Here is a 17,020-nt window from a genome sequence, read left to right on the forward strand (position 1 = left end):
TTGGTTTTTTCCACCTTAGGCATGAAAGCATTTTGATCTTACTTGCTCTCTTTTAAAAAAAAAAATCATCCGTAAATACTAGTGAGGCTTAGAAGTGAGTAACTCAGCTCTGTTTTGCACAAGGAGATGATGGATTTCTGGCATTTTCCAACTGGTGGAAGCGAAGGGCGAATGCTGTGGGTGCTCAGTCTCTGCCCTAGGCCTGCCTGTTGTTGTAGCACTTGCAGTTGGTTCTGTGGGTGACAACTAACCAGGTGCTTTGGTGGAATGTGTTTTGAGGAGGAAGTAGGTGGGGGGCACAACCCAAGCAGTTCTTGTGTGGAGTCAGATGTCAGCAGCAGACCTTGGAGGGGCCAGGCTGCCTCTGCTGCACTTGGTTGCTGCAGTGGGCTTTGATAGTGAGTGACAGTTCGGAAGCCTCTTGGCTCGGTTTTGCTCATTAATGTCCTTCTAGATGCTGTTGATGCTTCAGTACCTTTCCTGGAAGTCTGAGGAGGTCCCCTTTCTCTGGCAGGGGCAAGGTGTTTATTGGCCATCAGCCCACCTCTCATCCCCCAGGAAAGCACAGCCCTTGAGTGCCTGGGGGGTAACTCCTTGCATGCTTTTCACCAAGGGGAAGATGTTGGCTCAACCCCCTGCTTGGCTGCCTGCTGTGGACCTCCCTTTGGTCCACTCACCTGCTTCTGCCCTCTTTCTGCAGGAGTTTGAGATTGAACTGGAGGGCTCCCAGACCCTGCGCATCCTGTGTTATGAGAAATGCTACAACAAAACCAAGCTCCCCAAGGAAGATGGGGAGACCATGGACCGGATAATGGGCAAAGGCCAAATTCAGGTGGGCAGCTGCACCCTCTTCTTTGAGGATGGGGTCTGGGGAGGAGGGAGGCGGAACTAATTTCTTGGGAGCTTGTGATTTCCCATGAGGTTGGGTCATAAGAACGTAAGAACAGCCCCACTGGATCAGGCCATAGGCCCATCTAGTCCAGCTTCCTGTATCTCACAGCGGCCCACCAAATGCCCCAGGGAGCACACCAGATAACAAGAGACCTCATCCTGGTGCCCTCCCCTGCATCTGGCATTCTGACATAACCCATTTCTAAAATCAGGAGGTTGCGCATACACACCCATGGCTTGTACCCCATAATGGATTTTTCCTCCAGAAACTTGTCCAATCCCCTTTTAAAGGCGTCTAGGCTAGACGCCAGCACCACATCCTGTGGCAAGGAGTTCCACAGACCAATCACATGCTGAGTAAAGAAATATTTTCTTTTGTCTGTTCTAACCCGTCCAACACTCAATTTTAGTGGATGTCCCCTGGTTCTGGTATTATGTAAGAGTGCAAAGAGCATCTCCCTATCCACTCTGTCCATCCCCTGCATAATTTTGTATGTCTCAATCATGTCCCCCCTCAAGCGTTCTCTTTTCTAGGCTGAAGAGGCCCAAACGCCGTAGCCTTTCCTCATAAGGAAGGTGCCCCAGCCCCGTAATCATCTTAGTCGCTCTCTTTTGCACCTTTTCCATTTCCACTATGTCTTTTTTGAGATGCGGCGACCAGAACTGGACACAATACTCCAGGTGTGGCCTTACCATAGATTTGTACAACGGCATTATAATACTAGCCGTTTTGTTCTCAATACCCTTCCTAATGATCCCAAGCATAGAATTGGCCTTCTTCACTGCCGCCGCACATTGGGTCGACACTTTCATCGACCTGTCCACCACCACCCCAATATCTCTCTCATTAGGGTTAGGGTCCAAGTATTTGGCCAGTTGACTGTTCTTAGAAATGAAGAAGGAGACATGGATTCATTCACAGGTTTTGATGCTTGTGCTAATTATTTAAAAAAAAAAACCTAAGAAGCTCCAGAATGGCTGAGAAAGGGTAATGTCTAGCGAGGATCACTTTTCACCGCTCGGAATGTTTTCTTTGAAGCATGGGCATTTTATGTGCTTTGCTGTTCTCCTGTGATGGCAACACCTCCTTCCAATCAGAATACTTCATCATGGCTACATGACATGCTTGATTAGTCAGTTGCCTTCTGTTCCAGGCCTGTTTCCCAAGATGCCTTGGCTTAGTGCAGGGGAACACAGTGATGGATACACTGCAAGCTGGCATTGAAGCTCAGTGTGATCGTGCCCTGAAATCTTCTCCTCCAACATGGCAGGGGCACAGATTACATCACATTCTGTTTCTGTAACCCCTTAGCTCCCTGGGCGATTAACAGGTTAGGGGTGAGGTCACTGTCCTCTCCAAGTTACTGAAGAAGAGCCTTGTGGGATCAGGCCTAGGGCCCATCTTGCCCTGCTCCCTGTGGCCCCTCCCTTGTACCTGGCATTCAGAGATAGCCTACCTCTAGAACCAGGAGGTTGCACATACTCATCATGGCTTGTAACCTGTGATGGACTTTTCCTCCATGAATCTGTCCAATCTGTGTTGAAAGGCATCTAGACCAGACCGTCACCTCATCAACACGGCAAGGAGTTCCACAGATTATTTATGCGTTGGGTGAAGAAAGATTTCCTTTTGTCTGTTCTAACTCTCCTGTCACTCAGTGTCAGTAGATGTCCCCTGGTTCTGGTGTTTGATGTTTTTCCTCTGATAAGGAATGCTCCCCTTTCCAACCTCAGAGCCTGCCCTTGAGGAAAGGCTGCTGCTGGTTCCTTGGAACCAGTGAGGATTGAGCAATAGGTCTGGGGATGCAGCCCGCCATCAAGCCCTCCCACCCTTTCTCATCCTCTGCTAGAATTAGGTGAAAATATTTTCAGCATAACTGGCGATTCCAGCTGCTCTTTCCTTGCACATTGTTATCATTATTGGAAATCTCCATAGTCACTTCTGGGATTTGTGAGTTATGCAAACTCCTTTTGTGTTGTGGTGAAGACGGTGAGTCTCGGCTACTGGATCTGGCTGTATACACGGCCCCGCTGTGCACATGCTCCCCTCTCCACAGCGTGCCGGCTCAGCAGGAAGGAGAGTCATAAATGTCAGAGCAGGGCTGAGTTCCCTAAGCAGGAAACAGCTTAATGTGTTCCTGTTTCATCTGTACTCTCCTTCTATGGAAAACATGCTATTTTCCTTTGTTGGGAGTTGCTGTTTACTTACAGAGGCAGGCAACACACAACATTTTTGCGTCAAGATTGGTGGGAACTTTATTGAAATGAAACCCTTCCAAAGCCGCCCTCCTGTTATTTGGCTAAAATGTTTACTGGGCTGGGGCACCTCCCTTATGAGGAAAGGCTACAGCATTTGCATTTCTTCAGGCTAGAAAAAAGGGTGCCTGGGGGGGACATGATTGCGACATACAAAATTATAAAGTGGATATGGGCATGTTCTTTTCCCTCTCACACAACACCAGAACCAGGGGACATCCACTAAAATTGAGTGTTAGGACAGACAAAAGAAAATAGTTCTTTACCCAGCATGTCATTAGTCTGTGGAACTCCTTGCCACAGGATGTGGTGATGGCATCTGGCCTGGATGCCTTTCAAAGGGAATTGGACAAATTTCTGGAGGAAAATTCCATCGCAGGTTACAAGCCGTGATGGGTATGTGCAACCTCCTGATTCTAGAAGCAGGCTACCTCACAATACCAGATACAGGGGAGTTCACCAGGATACAAGTCCCTTGTTGTCTTGTGTGCTCCCTGAGGCATCTGGTGGGCTACTGTGAGATATAGGAAACGGCTAGGTGGGCTTTTGGCTTGATCCAGCGGGGTTCTTCTTAGGTTCTTAGGACTTGTATGGGTCTGGATTTTGCTGCTGTAATCAGTGGCTTTTTAAAGTGATGTGTGTGGTGTTGATGTTCTCAGCTGCCATGGGTGCCTCCCTGGCAGAGGGGAAAGGCGGGGTGGAAATGCTTTTAAAATAAGCACAATCTTTCTGCTGCTTTTCCCATGTCTCTGGATGTCCTGCTATGGTCTTCAGCCCTGCAAACAGCTGGGGCCTCTGCCAAGTTTCCTTCTACCCAGTGCCAGGGACCCCTGCACAGGCGGTTTTGAAATCTCACTGCATCGGCTGCAGAGAAGTGAACAGACTCTCAGGCATAGTGATTGGGGTGGTTTTCCAGACTGCATGCCAGGATACAGTCTGAGGATTTGGGTGCAGACAAAAGCAGCAACCTTGGCACACAATTGCAGCATTCTGTAACTGGGCTAGAAATACCTTTGACTTTTACTCCTGAGGCTGCACTGACACAGGTGTGCATTTCTCCCACTTTCCTCCACAATTTGCAGCCTTGCCCAGTTTATGTTACTGTAATGAGGGTCTTTCTGTTCCCTGGGCTTCAGGATTGCCACAGAATGCAAAGACACCTCTTCTCCCCCCCCCCCATGCCTTATCTCTCCTTTAAGGCCAGGAATCCAAGTGTGATTGGAGCCCTTCCCACAGGCCAGGTTGCAGGCAGACTTGGTACATAGCTTTATGGTTGGACTTGCCTCGCAGCGGAAGAGGAATGGTTTTAAAATATTTAAAATTCTGCATCCTCTGAATATGTGGCTGCGCCCACTGGTGCTCCACTGTTTTTCTCCCAGGGAGAGAGTGTCTGTAGCACCGTACAGTGCAGAAGTCCTCCATGCGGGTGATCTGGAATTTCCAGTCAGCCTGTTCTATGGAAAGGGGGTCTTTCATTTGTTTCCTGACTGCCTGTTTTGTCTGACTGCTTCAGCCACCACCCCTGTTGATCATCTGAGATGCTTGTCTGGCCAGCCTGAAAAGGAAAACCTGCTAATTCAGCTCCATTTCCTCTTTCTCTCCTTGGCCTTATCAGGGCTGATCTGTCTGCTTCAGACAGATCTGTCAAGTGTCCCTCCCCCCCCCCCAAAAAAAAAAAACCCTGTTGTTGCTGTTAGCTGTTTTAACTCTGAAAGTGACAGGATGTTGACTTCAGTGAGTGGGCAAATCCTGGGCCAAGGGACCGATGCTCCAGCCTGGTGGAGAGGTTGGACCTCTCAGGGTCCATGTTAAAATGCCTGGCTGCATGTATTCAGGTGGTCTATGCCCCACCCTTCTGCCCAATGAGAGGGTGCCCAGGGCAGCTGACAGCATGCATTAAGTGCAGAAACCAAAGGCCAGCATTCAATTGAAATACATTCAGGAAGCAGCAGCAACGAAGCACAACCCCAACCCCAGCTGGCTCCTCACCGCCACCCTCGGTGACACTGGCCCTCGTCAGAAAAGAGGGGAAAGAATTGGGAAAGGGCCATCTGTTTGGGGCTGGTGATGCCAGATTTTGTACTTAATCCGGTATATGGATTTGTCCAGTCCATACAGTTCCATTGTATTGCAAACAGAGCATTTCTGTAGCTTAGCACGATGCATGTGATTCTGCCCATCTGTAGTCCAGGTGGAGCAGCCAGGTGCCCAAAGCCCAGTTGTTTCTGTAGGTGCTTGTGCAGGACAAACATTGTCAACCTTTTCAGTGTGTGTGACCAACCTACAGTTTCCAGGGAGCAGCGCAATAATGCGAGCAGACACGGCGTCATCTGTGCAGGTGCACCAGGAGAGAACGTGTGGGGGGGAGATGAGCTTCTATGGTGCATTTGCTGGGAGGATGCAGAAGTACTAAGCTGGTTTCGAAACGACTTGAGCTCAAGAAGTACTTGAGTTCCTGTCACTGGTTAAAATCATGTTTACCTTTGGAGTTTTGCTCTCTTGCTGTTCCCTAAAGCATCCTTTTGATGCTGTGTAGATATTTATTCTAAGAATAAAGGGGGTTGCCCAACTTTCGACTCCGACCTTGGCCTGTCCAGTTTCACATTGACAGAGGAAGCTGCCCCCTTCTGAGTCAAACTCTTGGTCCATCCAACTCAGCATTTCTCCGACTGTGGATTGGGACCACTTGGCAAGTCAGGACACATTTTCTGGTGGGTCCTGCAGAGCCTCCAGTGAAAGCAGGATGGTGTAAAGATCAGATAACCTATTGACTCAAACCCTTGATCCATAAGGCAGCCAAATGAATAGCCTCAAGGCTTGAGGGGCTTAATTTTGTGACCCAGCTTTCACCTACCCCCGCTTCCTCTTGTTGATGAACTTGGGGGGGAAAAAAACACACAATTAAAGAGATGCTCAACGTTTATCTCCCAATATTTGCACAAGTTGGCAAACTTTAGGAACTTAGCTCCTTGCAAACTGCAGGGGCTCAGTTGTTTTCAGGACAGTTAGCAGCTCTCGGATTTTTGAATACCCTCAGGGCTTGAGGCAAAGAGTTGTCTTATCTTTCTATCACCAATGTTCTCTTTGAAGGCTCTGCAGGACCCACCAGAAATCGGGTCATGACCCACAGTTTGAGAAACACTGCCTTTGGCAGCATTTCCATTTCTTTAGCAGTTTCCTCCTCCTACAGGTAGGGGGTTGGACTAGATCAGGGGTCTCCAAACCCCAGCCAGATGCGGCCCACGGCAAGCCTCTATCCGGCCCACGGCCATCCTCTTGTTCCCTGAAAGCCTCTGGCCCACTTGGCTGAATGTGAAAGGAACTACGCTCTGCTTGTTTCTGGAGGGTGTTTTAAGGGCCAGAGAGATTGAATGAATGAGCCCATTCATTCATTTATTCATTCATCTAAGTTCTGTTTCTAATTTATTTATATAAATTTTATATTTAAATTTTTTTTCCAGCCCTCAACACCATGCCAGGTATTTGATGCAGCCCTCTGGCCAAAAAGTTTGGAGACCCCTGGACTAGATGATCTATTAGGTCCTTTCCAATTGTATGATTTCCCCCCCCCCCAAGACTTTCTTCTCAGGATCTTTGCTTTTTTTTATTTTAAGGTTCAGGCATGATAGGAGAAGACACTCTTGCTGGGTGCTGGGCAGGTGTATCTGGTCCAGAAGTGAGAGGGTTGTGTGGTGCATTAATCTCTCCTGAAGCTGGTGAACTGTGAAGTCTGTGATAGTCATATAGTGCCAAGGCCATTTCCATCAGCTCCCAAAAGCTGCCCAAGGAGGTTGCGCTCAGTTGTTCCACAAAGGAAAACAGATGCTCCAGAAGCCATTTCCTCCCCGTTTCGGAGAACAGGCTCCGTGAGGGAAGCCTCTTGGAATGAAGCCACCCCCTCCTTCCTGGAAACTCTTTTCAGGAGGAAAAACTACTAGGTTGACAGATGGCTTGTTGGGACTTTGGCTGGTGTTCCCAAGTGGGCGGGTCCTTCTGGAAGAATGCTCATCAAAAGGCTCTTGTTGGAGCAAGATGCTCAGTCCTGAGAGTTGGCCACGGAACAGCGGTGGGCTTTCAAGTCTCTCGTGCAGCACCATAGGAGGATGTGGGAGCTGGTGATTGCCAATTTCGCCACACAGGGAATGCTCAGGCACCTCTGCCACAGCTGCCCCTACCGTGCTCGACTGGATCTCACTGGGACACGTACCTCTGTCAGGAGTACTGTGGCTCTGTGGGCCCAAGTGTGTGGCCGACTGGCCAGAGAAAAGGTTGGCTGTGCTTACTCTTGTCCCCAGTTGCTTAAGTTCTCTGGGCTGCAGGTGCAGGTTGAGGAACTGTTTTCATTAATGAGCTGAGTTGGTGAGATCACAGCAGCAGGCAAGGGGACCCCTTTCTGGATGACTGCACCGCTTCAGGTTGCAGGTTGGACCTGCCACGGCTGGGTGCTCCTCCATACCAGCCCAGAAATGACTTGCAGAAGGAAAGCATGGCTCTGTGGTTTTTTTCCTCGGCATGCTAATTTTTCAGTGCGTTTGATGGAGGAAGCATTTGATCGTGTGGGCTGGCCTCCCCTGCAGTGTGGAGTGGTAGTGTTTGCAGCCTATGGTAAACCTGCCTCCAAAGAGGACTTGGCCAGACTGTGTGTATGCAGAACTGATTTGCAATCTATGACAGGAGATAGAAAGGTGTTTCTGTGATGAGGGTTAACGAGGCCTAATCACCTGCATTTGTCTAGCTTGGCTTCACTTGTGTCTGCTTCCCTCACTCAGATTTTCAGTAATGCAGTGTCAAGGGCAGAGGGGGAAAGGAGTGGAAGGGCTCGGGCGTTTCTTGCGCATTCACCTTGAGAGCAGTTTATAGCCTGAAACTTGCTTGTTGTCTTAGATGGAAAGGTGATGAGAATCCCCAGTCCCACAAAGAGATGATTTGCACACCCTACTGTTGCATTCCCAGCTGATCAACAGTCATTCTCTGCAGCTCACGGCTAACTCATCATCCCCTTGATTTTTCAGCTGGATCCGCAGGCATTGCCCGACAAGGACTGGCAGCGCACAGTTGTTGTGATGAATGGGGTAAGTACGGGGGAGTCCTCGTGACTGGCACGGCTCCGTTCTGGGCTTTAAAAGGCTTTTCCTCCTTGCTGCCCAAGGTCAGTTTTCAGGAGAAGTTTCCTTTCCCATTCATAAGGCAGCATCGTGCAGCTGGCCTGTCTTCCTCAGCTTCCTACCAGGCCTGTGAATTCTGCAGCTGTGTCTGCTGGGAAACCAGCTTCCTGGGTCACTCACTGTGTGCCAGGCATGAAGAGGCTTTGGACCTTTGGAAGTGGTGGCACAGGAGCAGCATGCATGAATGTCCAGGTGCGCCTGTTCTCCTGCAGCAGCAGCATCACATTGGTCTGCCTGCGCATCAAGAGGCTGTGTTTTCAAGGTGGTAACCCTGCAGAAGAACAATAGTAGAGTGTGGAAGTGGAAGCTCTCTGCCTCTTCATGTGCATTACTTTTGCACGAGTGCTTCCCATGAGCCTCGATCCCAACCAGATTCATTATGACATTTGTAAGATGTAATTTTTTTTTTTTACATTTCAACTGGCTTTGGGTGGGGGGAAAGTTTTGACAGTTGAGAGTATTGGGGGCCTGCTGGCCTCTTATCTGCTGTTTGCCTGATGTAACCTGCTGTTTTTAGACCATTGTGGTTTTTATGTATTGTTTTTATGTAAGTTTTAATGTTGTGGAAAACCACCTTGAGCCTGGGGAAAGACAGTGTGAGAATCTTCTGAATCAGTGCTTCTCAGACTTTAGCACTGGGACTCATTTTTTTAAAACAACAATCTATCAAGACTCACTAGGCAAAAAAACCAGACAAAAAAAATCTAGAAAGAAATGTTTTATTTAATAATAATATTAAATAATAATTGGGGTCCCCTGCTCCCAAGGCTGCTAGAAATTTTACTTTTAGTATGTGGTATGTAGACATTTGCTAGACTCTCCCTGGAAATGAAGTTTAAGGGCTGTTGCCTCAAACCTTTGCAGTTGTTCCAGGGTACCCAGGAGACTGACATGGAGAGCAATACATGCAGTTAGGGACTTCCAAGCCAGACTAAAGGCTGAAACTGGATTCAAGCATGATATATGACATGCGAATTACTACAGAAAATAGGATATTTTAACATGCAGGTATGAAGATTACCTCATACCAGCTAACAGTTTTCTTTTGCAAACTGTGGAAGGGTGCTTCCAAAGAATTTTTTTATGTTTCAAAAACTTTTCATGACTCACAATCCACTGGTGGGTCCAGACCCTCAGTTTGGTAAACGCTCTAAAATAAATAAATAGGTAGTAGTGTTAATATTCACCCTTCCTGCAAGATAGCGTAACTGATTCTTTCCCTCTCCCCTTTCATTCCTCACCATACCTGTCAGGTAGGTGAGTTTTGACAGTGACTGGCCCAAGGTCATGCAGAGAGCTTCATAGATGGGTAAGGATTTGAACCCCGGTCTCCCCAATTTGTGTGCTGGTGAAGCTCTACACCATGGTAGCACAATGAGGCAGTAGCAGACAAATGGCTACATCATAGGATCTAGTTCCATATTACAGAACCCCACGTTGTGATATGTCATGGAGAGTGTAGTTTATCGCCTTGTTTTGCTTTTGTTCTGACCCAGTGGAAGGCAAGCGAGGCTGAGCGAAAGCAACTCGGACAGGCTGCAGTTAACCCAGTAACACTGCTTGGAATGGTTTTGCAATTGCAGTAGCTGTGCTGCTTCTTTCCTCCTAGGTTGAAGTGAAGCTGTCTCTGAAGTTCACCAGCAGGGAGTTCAGCTTAAAGAGGGTGCCCTCCCGCAAGCAGACGGGAGTCTTTGGAGTGAAGATTGCTGTTGTCACCAAGTGAGTCACTCAGGCCTGCATTTGTCCCCCAGGTTTTGCCTTTTCCTTGTGCTGACAGTGAATAGAAACGGCCATGTTTTCACATAGAGACTTCAGAGGGGGGAATGTGTACGTTTTGCAAGCTGTGATATATTTGTGGAGGCCACTGTCAATATACCCACACTTCCAGGCTCGGAAGCCCAGTCTGTTTACTTTGAACATCATGTGCTTTGCCAGGTTCCGGATCCAGGCTTTGATCTCTTCCTCCGTGATGAGATGACTCACCCTGGGATTTTCCAAGCAACTGGGCTGCAGCACTGGTTGTTCCATGCCCAGAAATGTTCACGCCATCTGGATGCTGCTGTATTTTAACCCCTGATCTTTTGTCACCACTCATTTGGCAGCAGTGCCTGTCTGTGGGTGCTGCAGAAGTTGGGAGGGCCTGCTTATTCCTTGAGTGGAAACAGGATTAGCAAGGCTCACATTTTTACATAGGAATATTTGGGATTTGTGCAAAACTGATCAGATTTTCAAAAATACATATAGAAATCCCACATGTCAGTGTTCCTCCTCTCTCACTGGGCTTGACAGTAAAGGTGCATTTCAGACTGTCCCCCCATGCAGTTCAGATTCTGTCCCCATGAGCCTGACTGGAAGTTTACAGCAGTCAGTGCCTTGACTACCACCCTCCACTAGAAGAGACCCTCAAGGATGGAAGGATCCAGAAACTGGAAAGGGGAGTGGAAGTCTTCTAGGCAAGCAGTTGTAGCCTATCCCATGCAAAACCCAGGGCTCCTGCAGCTGATGTCTCCACTTCCCTGGACTGAACTGGGCTTTCCTTGCAGGCGAGAGAGATCAAAGGTGCCTTACATTGTGCGCCAGTGCGTGGAGGAGATTGAGCGCCGTGGCATGGAAGAAGTGGGCATCTACCGGGTCTCCGGCGTTGCCACTGATATCCAGGCTCTGAAAGCTGCCTTTGATGTCAGTGAGTATTTGCTTCTGAGGTTTCTCTTTCCACGAAGACTGAATCTAGTCAGTTCCCCATGTGGTGCAGCACAACAGCCAGGACTAGTCAGAGTGACAGAAGCTGACAACAAGTGGGGGGGGGGGCATCAACTAGAGTTAAAGCACAGCCAATGTCAAGTGGAAGAAGAGAGTTGTGAGAACTGCAAGAAAAGGAGCCAAGCGCACACTTGATGGCCCACTGCAGAGGAGAATTTCAGCTCCTCCTCCCCTGCCACACACCTTATTGGTAGAGGTGGGAGAAATGATGATAACAAAATAAAAACACATAACGCTGCTTTCTGCACTTCTCATTTTGGGGGGAAAAAACACACCCCAATCTGCAAAGAAGTATGTGTTTTTTATTTAATGAGAGGTGCGTGGGTAATGACTGTGGCTACATCTGCGCTATACCACCTATATCACCTACCTAGTATACTTTGAAAGGGATTATAATTTATAATGCTGACGTAAATTTTGAATAAAGACACAGCACCACTTTTCTGGACTTCCAACTTTTGGGGAAAAGTCATCAGATCACTGCAGTCACTTCTGGAATCACGCTGGGAGTTGAAGCCTCTCCCGGTGTGATTCCACACCGCTCTGGGTCCCCACCTTCCTGTCCTCCAAGGAGAGGAAAGACGCAGCCCAGAGTGACACAGAACTGCCCCCAGACTGACTGCAACTTGCAGCCACCCTTGGCTCGATTCTGGGCCGCACCCTCCTTCCACAGGAGGAAGTGTTGTTGTTTTTTTAAAGGGAAAGAAGCCATCGGAGTTGCTGGCTACTTTCTCTTAAAAAAAAAAAAAAGATTTAAAATGAGCGGCAGGGGGGCTGAGGCTGGCACTGCCACCCCCGCAGGCATGGCATATGGGGCATTTGCCTCCCCAGGTATGCCACTGGTATTATGGGCTTGTCTTTCCTTTCATGCATGGATTGTCTCCCTGCTCAGTGCTAATCATAGTTTGCCTGGACATTGATTCAGACAAATGGGTGTTGCCACAAACCAGCAACTGCCTCCAAGCCCAAACTGGAACTCATAATTTGATTCTGGTTGGAAGGCAATTCTTAGTCTACCGTTACCATGGTTTGCCCCAAACAAAAGGGGGGAGTGACTGACCTTCCACACCATGGTTTGGAGAATCCCAAATACAACATATGAACTGGGCCAATTATTTAGCAGAGAAAACATTAAAGAGCATGGACAGGCGAGGAATTGAAAGCTCTGCTCACCTTGCACCTTTCTCTCGACTGTCTCTCTTTCAGATAACAAGGATGTCTCCGTCATGATGAGTGAGATGGATGTCAATGCCATTGCGGGGACCCTGAAGCTTTACTTCAGAGAGCTGCCTGAACCCCTCTTCACAGACGAACTCTATCCCAACTTTGCAGAAGGCATTGGTGCGTATTAGGGGTTTGATGGCTGACCAGCCTGTTTTCTTCAGGGCTTGGGTCATCTGTAGCAACAAAATACCTCTGAAGACTTTTGATGGAAGCCCTGCTTCCCTCCATTGTGGAGGGAAGAAGGGAGCGGACTAGGTCCAGGACCCCTTTTCAACTCTGTCATTCTGTGTGTCTGTAAATCTCTTGTGCCTGCCCTGATGTCTTTTCTCCACCTCTGTCCAGCACTTTCAGATCCCGTTGCGAAGGAAAGCTGCATGCTGAACTTGCTGCTGTCTCTTCCGGAACCCAATCTTGTTACATTCCTTTTCCTCTTGGACCATTTGAAAAGGTAAATGCTGGAGCTCCTTTGTGGCACTGACCACCCCTCAACACTTACATGGGGAGATGTTCAGAAAAGTAGATCAAAATGGGGCACGAACTTGTGTCTACACACAAAGAGGTCTTTTCGGTTACTCCTCTTGGTATTCGCAACAGAAACTTGGGTATCTTGTTCTTGAAGCAAGTTGGGTCTGCCTGTGCTTCTGCTCAGAAATGTTGGGATGCATCATGCCCTGTCGACATCTCTCTCCTGCACACATACTTTGAACTGTGATGCCAGTTCCACCTTTCAATACCATGTTCCTAAGAATGCTGGGAGAACTCTCCTACCACCCATGATCTTTGCCCAAAGTCTCAAAATGCATATCCAAGAATGTCTAGCAACTGGATTATTTTCATACTGAGGCTTTTCCTGATGGAGATCTCAGGACAACTAGCAAGCAATAGTGAAAACTATACATGCTGAGAACCTTAGAAATGGTGTACGGTCATGTTCCTAAACCTCTTTTGTATCTACTGTTGCTCCAAGGAGAACAGCAGTGTCAGCATGAAAAGCTCCTCACAGCACAAACTGTCCTGTTCAGTATCAAAAACACAGCTACAATTTTGATAGGAGTAAAGCCTGGGAATGGCTGGGGGTGAATGAGAGCTTCTTTCAGGCTGTAGAAATCAGATTCTTCCCTCTTCTTCCTCCCCTGGTCCAACTGTTTTAGGGTTGCTGAAAAAGAGAGCATCAACAAGATGTCCCTTCACAATCTAGCAACTGTTTTTGGACCAACGCTGCTGAGACCATCGGAAAAGGACAGCAAAATCCCAGCTAATCCGACCCAGCCCATAACCATGACTGACAGCTGGTCCCTAGAAGTCATGTCCCAGGTAAAAGCAAATGGAGTTGCCAGGAAACATTTTTCTCCTTGCTTCTGTAGGGAAAATTACTTACACACACACACATCTGGGCAGTGCCGCTCTTGCATGTGCTGCCTAAGCAATGGCCGTCATGGTGAAAGTGCCGTAAGGTACTTCGTGACGACTGGGAGACAAATGGTGCCAGTGTAGAGGTAGGCTGCCAAGTGGCAGAGAGGTGTTCTGGGATGGGGGAGGTGGTGAGGGGACAAAACTGGATGGGGAGAGGGCAGCCTGGAGGGAAGTGGGGGCAACAGCAGACGCTGCCACTGAATCCTATCCCCCTGCCTTGAGCCTGAAAGCTCTTCATGGGCTACTCAAATCTACACCAGCAATTGAGCTGATGAGGATCAGAGTTAGCCCCACAGGGGCTGCCTGGTCCTGACATGGGGTAAGGAACCAATGGTCCCTTACCCTGAGAAGACCTCTGGCTGGCTGCACATAACACAAAACACAAAAAGCCGCACATAACACAACATGGCCGCACATGGCCGCACATAACACAAAAAGCTGGTTGTGATGCCCTACTCATTTTCAGGTTGTTGTGGGAAGCTTAATGTATTGGAGTTGCCACCTTGATCCCTCCTGTCTACATTGACGGGGGTGGCTGAGATGCAACTGTACCAGATCATTGCCTGCTTGTCCCCAGGAAGGCCTGCCTTGCACTTGATGTATTGATCACTTTGGGTTTCCCCAGCCATTGTCCAAGAAACCCAGGCTGACTCTATGAAGCTACAATTTTGTAACAACAGGTTGATGGAAAGCAGTTGACTCAAATGGTCATTCTTTTGTGCCGAGCCAGGACCGAACACAGGTCCCTCTTGCTCAGATCCAGGGCTCTTACCGTAGTACATTGCTTTCGGTCAGCCAAAGCCAATTTTTTTCTCCTCCCTCCACCTTTCTGTTCCCCACATGCAGGAACTCCAGTTCAGAAGGAAGTTCTCCTTCTTATGTTTGCATTCTATCCAGCTTGTTAGTCTAGGGCAGGGGTGTCAAACATAAAGCCCGGGGGCCAGATGTGGCCTGAGGAAGATTTTATCCAGCCCTCAGGCTCTCAGCTGCTGAGCAGTGCTGAGGTGTTATTGCTGAAAGGGCAGCCCACTTGAAAATCCAGCTCTCCCATATCTTGAAATATGATCAAGATTTGTATATTTTCTCTTCAGTCATTTGCAGCTAATGAGTTCCCAAGTGAGAAAAAAGTGCTTATTTTTGGTCATGACCTGTTTAATGACATCACTTTCAGCCCTCAGCAAGCATCATGAATGCTCTTCAGCCCTCTGTATGAAATGAGTTTGACACCCCTGGTCTAGGGGGGATGAGATTTGCTTTGCATGTCAGAAGTGCTGACTTTAATTCCCAGATGATCCCATGCTGCAGGGGACAGAAGGCCCACACCTCATTTAGATTGTGCAATGGCTGTGGGCTTAGAGCCGATACCTGATACACTAGAGGTCTGGGATTCGGCTTCAGTGCTGTCCCAGGGGAGTGGAAGACCATTCCTTCAGAGAAAGGCTGTAGCTCAGTAACTGGAAGAGTCAGAACAGACAAAAGAAACTATTTCTTTACCCAGCATGCCATTCATCTGTGGAACTCCTTGCCATAGGATGTGGTGATGGTATCTGGCCTAGATGCCTTTCAAAGGAGATTGTACAGATTGATGGAGGAAAAGTCCATCACAGGTGACAAGCCATGATGGGTACATGCAACCTCCTGGATTTAGAAGTAGGCTGTCTCAGACTGTCGGGTGCAAGGGAGTGGTAACAGAATACAGGTGTCTTGTGTGTTCCCTGAGATATTTGTTGGGCCACTGTGAGATGCAGGAAGCTGGACTGGATGGGCCTTAAGAGCCAAAAACATTCTTATGTTCTTAAGCAAACACTTGGATCTGTCTCCTGTTCTGCTCCACTCCTGAGACACCCCAGATCTTCCAGCTAGGCAGTTGCCTCACCTAGCCTCATGACAGGGGCATCTCTGATAACAATGTGGGCTCTACACTTTGATCCCGAAAGTCCTAACGGAATCTTTTTTCACTCTACTTTCCAGGTTCAAGTCCTCCTTTACTTCCTGCAGCTAGAGACTATTCCCACCCCTGACAGCAAAAGACAGAGCATCCTGTTCTCCACGGAAGTGTAGAATCTGGAGCAAGCAGGGCAAGTGGCTTCTGGAACTTGCTCTAGGTGTATGAACTACCCTGTTCTGGGAACAGGAGAAATCATCCCCCCCCCCTTCAGGCATTCCTGGCTTACCCTTGTCCACGAGAGGCCTTCTGGGCAAAGACAGGCTGAAGATTTAAATTAATGGGTTTTTGTTTGTTTTTTAAAAGACTTTGCTAGAACAGCAGAAGGGCTGGGTCGGGCAAGAGAGCAGCAGCTGCGCTGTGACTTTCTACCACCAGAGGGAGGCCTGGACTGTGTTAACTAGCCTTGGGGCAACTGTGCGAGAGAGAAAGAGAGGGGAGAGCAATTTCTTTGAGTTTTTTAATGGAATTTTATCATTAGGAAGCTTCAAGATTCTTACTTGGACTACTTATGAAGAACAAAAGGATACTATAGCAAAAGCATAGCTTTTACTAGCTACTGTGCTTGGTTTTCTGTGGAGTACAGCCTTATAGTGTCATTCAACTGATGCTCCTCTTCTACTTGGATGTTCAGCGCTCAGTTTCAACAGATGTTGTTTTTTCCCCTTCTCTCTCCTTCTACAAATAAATTAATGAATTAGAGGTTTTGTGTCCATTCAGACCGCTTAGATTTTTTTTTTCCTCCCCAGCAGGGAGACCCCAATTCTCTTGCTTTTTCCTCTATGACCTTTTGGCGTGGGTTGATACAAGAGGCAGCCTCCCACTGCATCATGTAAAGATCTATGTGCTGAAGGAGACAGGGGGAGGGAGAGAAGATGTGGGGTTTAGCTAACTTTTCTGGACCAAAAACGAATGAGCAGTGCTCGTGTAAGAGATGTGACAATGAATTTTTTCCAGGCCTTCAAAATCTCACAGAAAGATGACTTGCAACATGGGTAGTAGAGCTGCCTTCCCCCCTTCTTGTCACCCAAAACCAATTTTTTCCAGGTCTCTACAATAAGCACTGCAACCAGTTTCTTAAGATATTTTTTGTCTGGAACAAAAGTCAGGAGCTGTATACCTGGCTGCTTACCCTTAACTTTTCTCAGAGTAGTTTTTTTGATACTTGAATTTTAATTTTATTTCTTGAGACTTTGTATGTTGGCTGTGGAAAGTGTTCCTAAACCCCCTTCCTGCCCTGTTTTGTGGTGGTAAATAGAAATGTTTTTATAAGATGCTTAATGACCTACAGAACTGTTGATGATTGATGAGCAGGGACCATTTTGTATGGGTGTGATGTGTGTGTTTTTTTTCCCCAGTGGGCCTT

The 17,020-nt window shown here is 47.9% G+C and overlaps 1 protein-coding gene across 3 annotated transcripts in view; it reads left to right on the top strand.

Moving 5' to 3' along the window:
- Window positions 1-16,351, top strand: part of BCR (BCR activator of RhoGEF and GTPase) — a 52,098-nt gene extending 35,747 nt beyond the window's left edge. For 2 of the 3 annotated variants that reach the window (XM_066609560.1, XM_066609559.1), the window contains 8 exons: window positions 701-832; window positions 8,160-8,219; window positions 9,922-10,031; window positions 10,856-10,995; window positions 12,279-12,413; window positions 12,639-12,744; window positions 13,448-13,610; window positions 15,681-16,351. In XM_066609560.1, coding sequence (XP_066465657.1) covers window positions 701-832; window positions 8,160-8,219; window positions 9,922-10,031; window positions 10,856-10,995; window positions 12,279-12,413; window positions 12,639-12,744; window positions 13,448-13,610; window positions 15,681-15,770 — 936 coding nt within the window. In that variant the 3' untranslated portion in view covers window positions 15,771-16,351. Of the gene's footprint in view, window positions 1-700; window positions 833-8,159; window positions 8,220-9,921; window positions 10,032-10,247; window positions 10,320-10,855; window positions 10,996-12,278; window positions 12,414-12,638; window positions 12,745-13,447; window positions 13,611-15,680 lie in introns of those variants that run through there. The other variant, XM_066609561.1, reaches the window with a different exon arrangement.
- Window positions 16,352-17,020: the final 669 nt, after the last annotated feature.

Source organism: Tiliqua scincoides, chromosome 14, assembly GCF_035046505.1.
Source record: "Tiliqua scincoides isolate rTilSci1 chromosome 14, rTilSci1.hap2, whole genome shotgun sequence".
NCBI classification, from domain to species: domain Eukaryota; kingdom Metazoa; phylum Chordata; class Lepidosauria; order Squamata; family Scincidae; genus Tiliqua; species Tiliqua scincoides.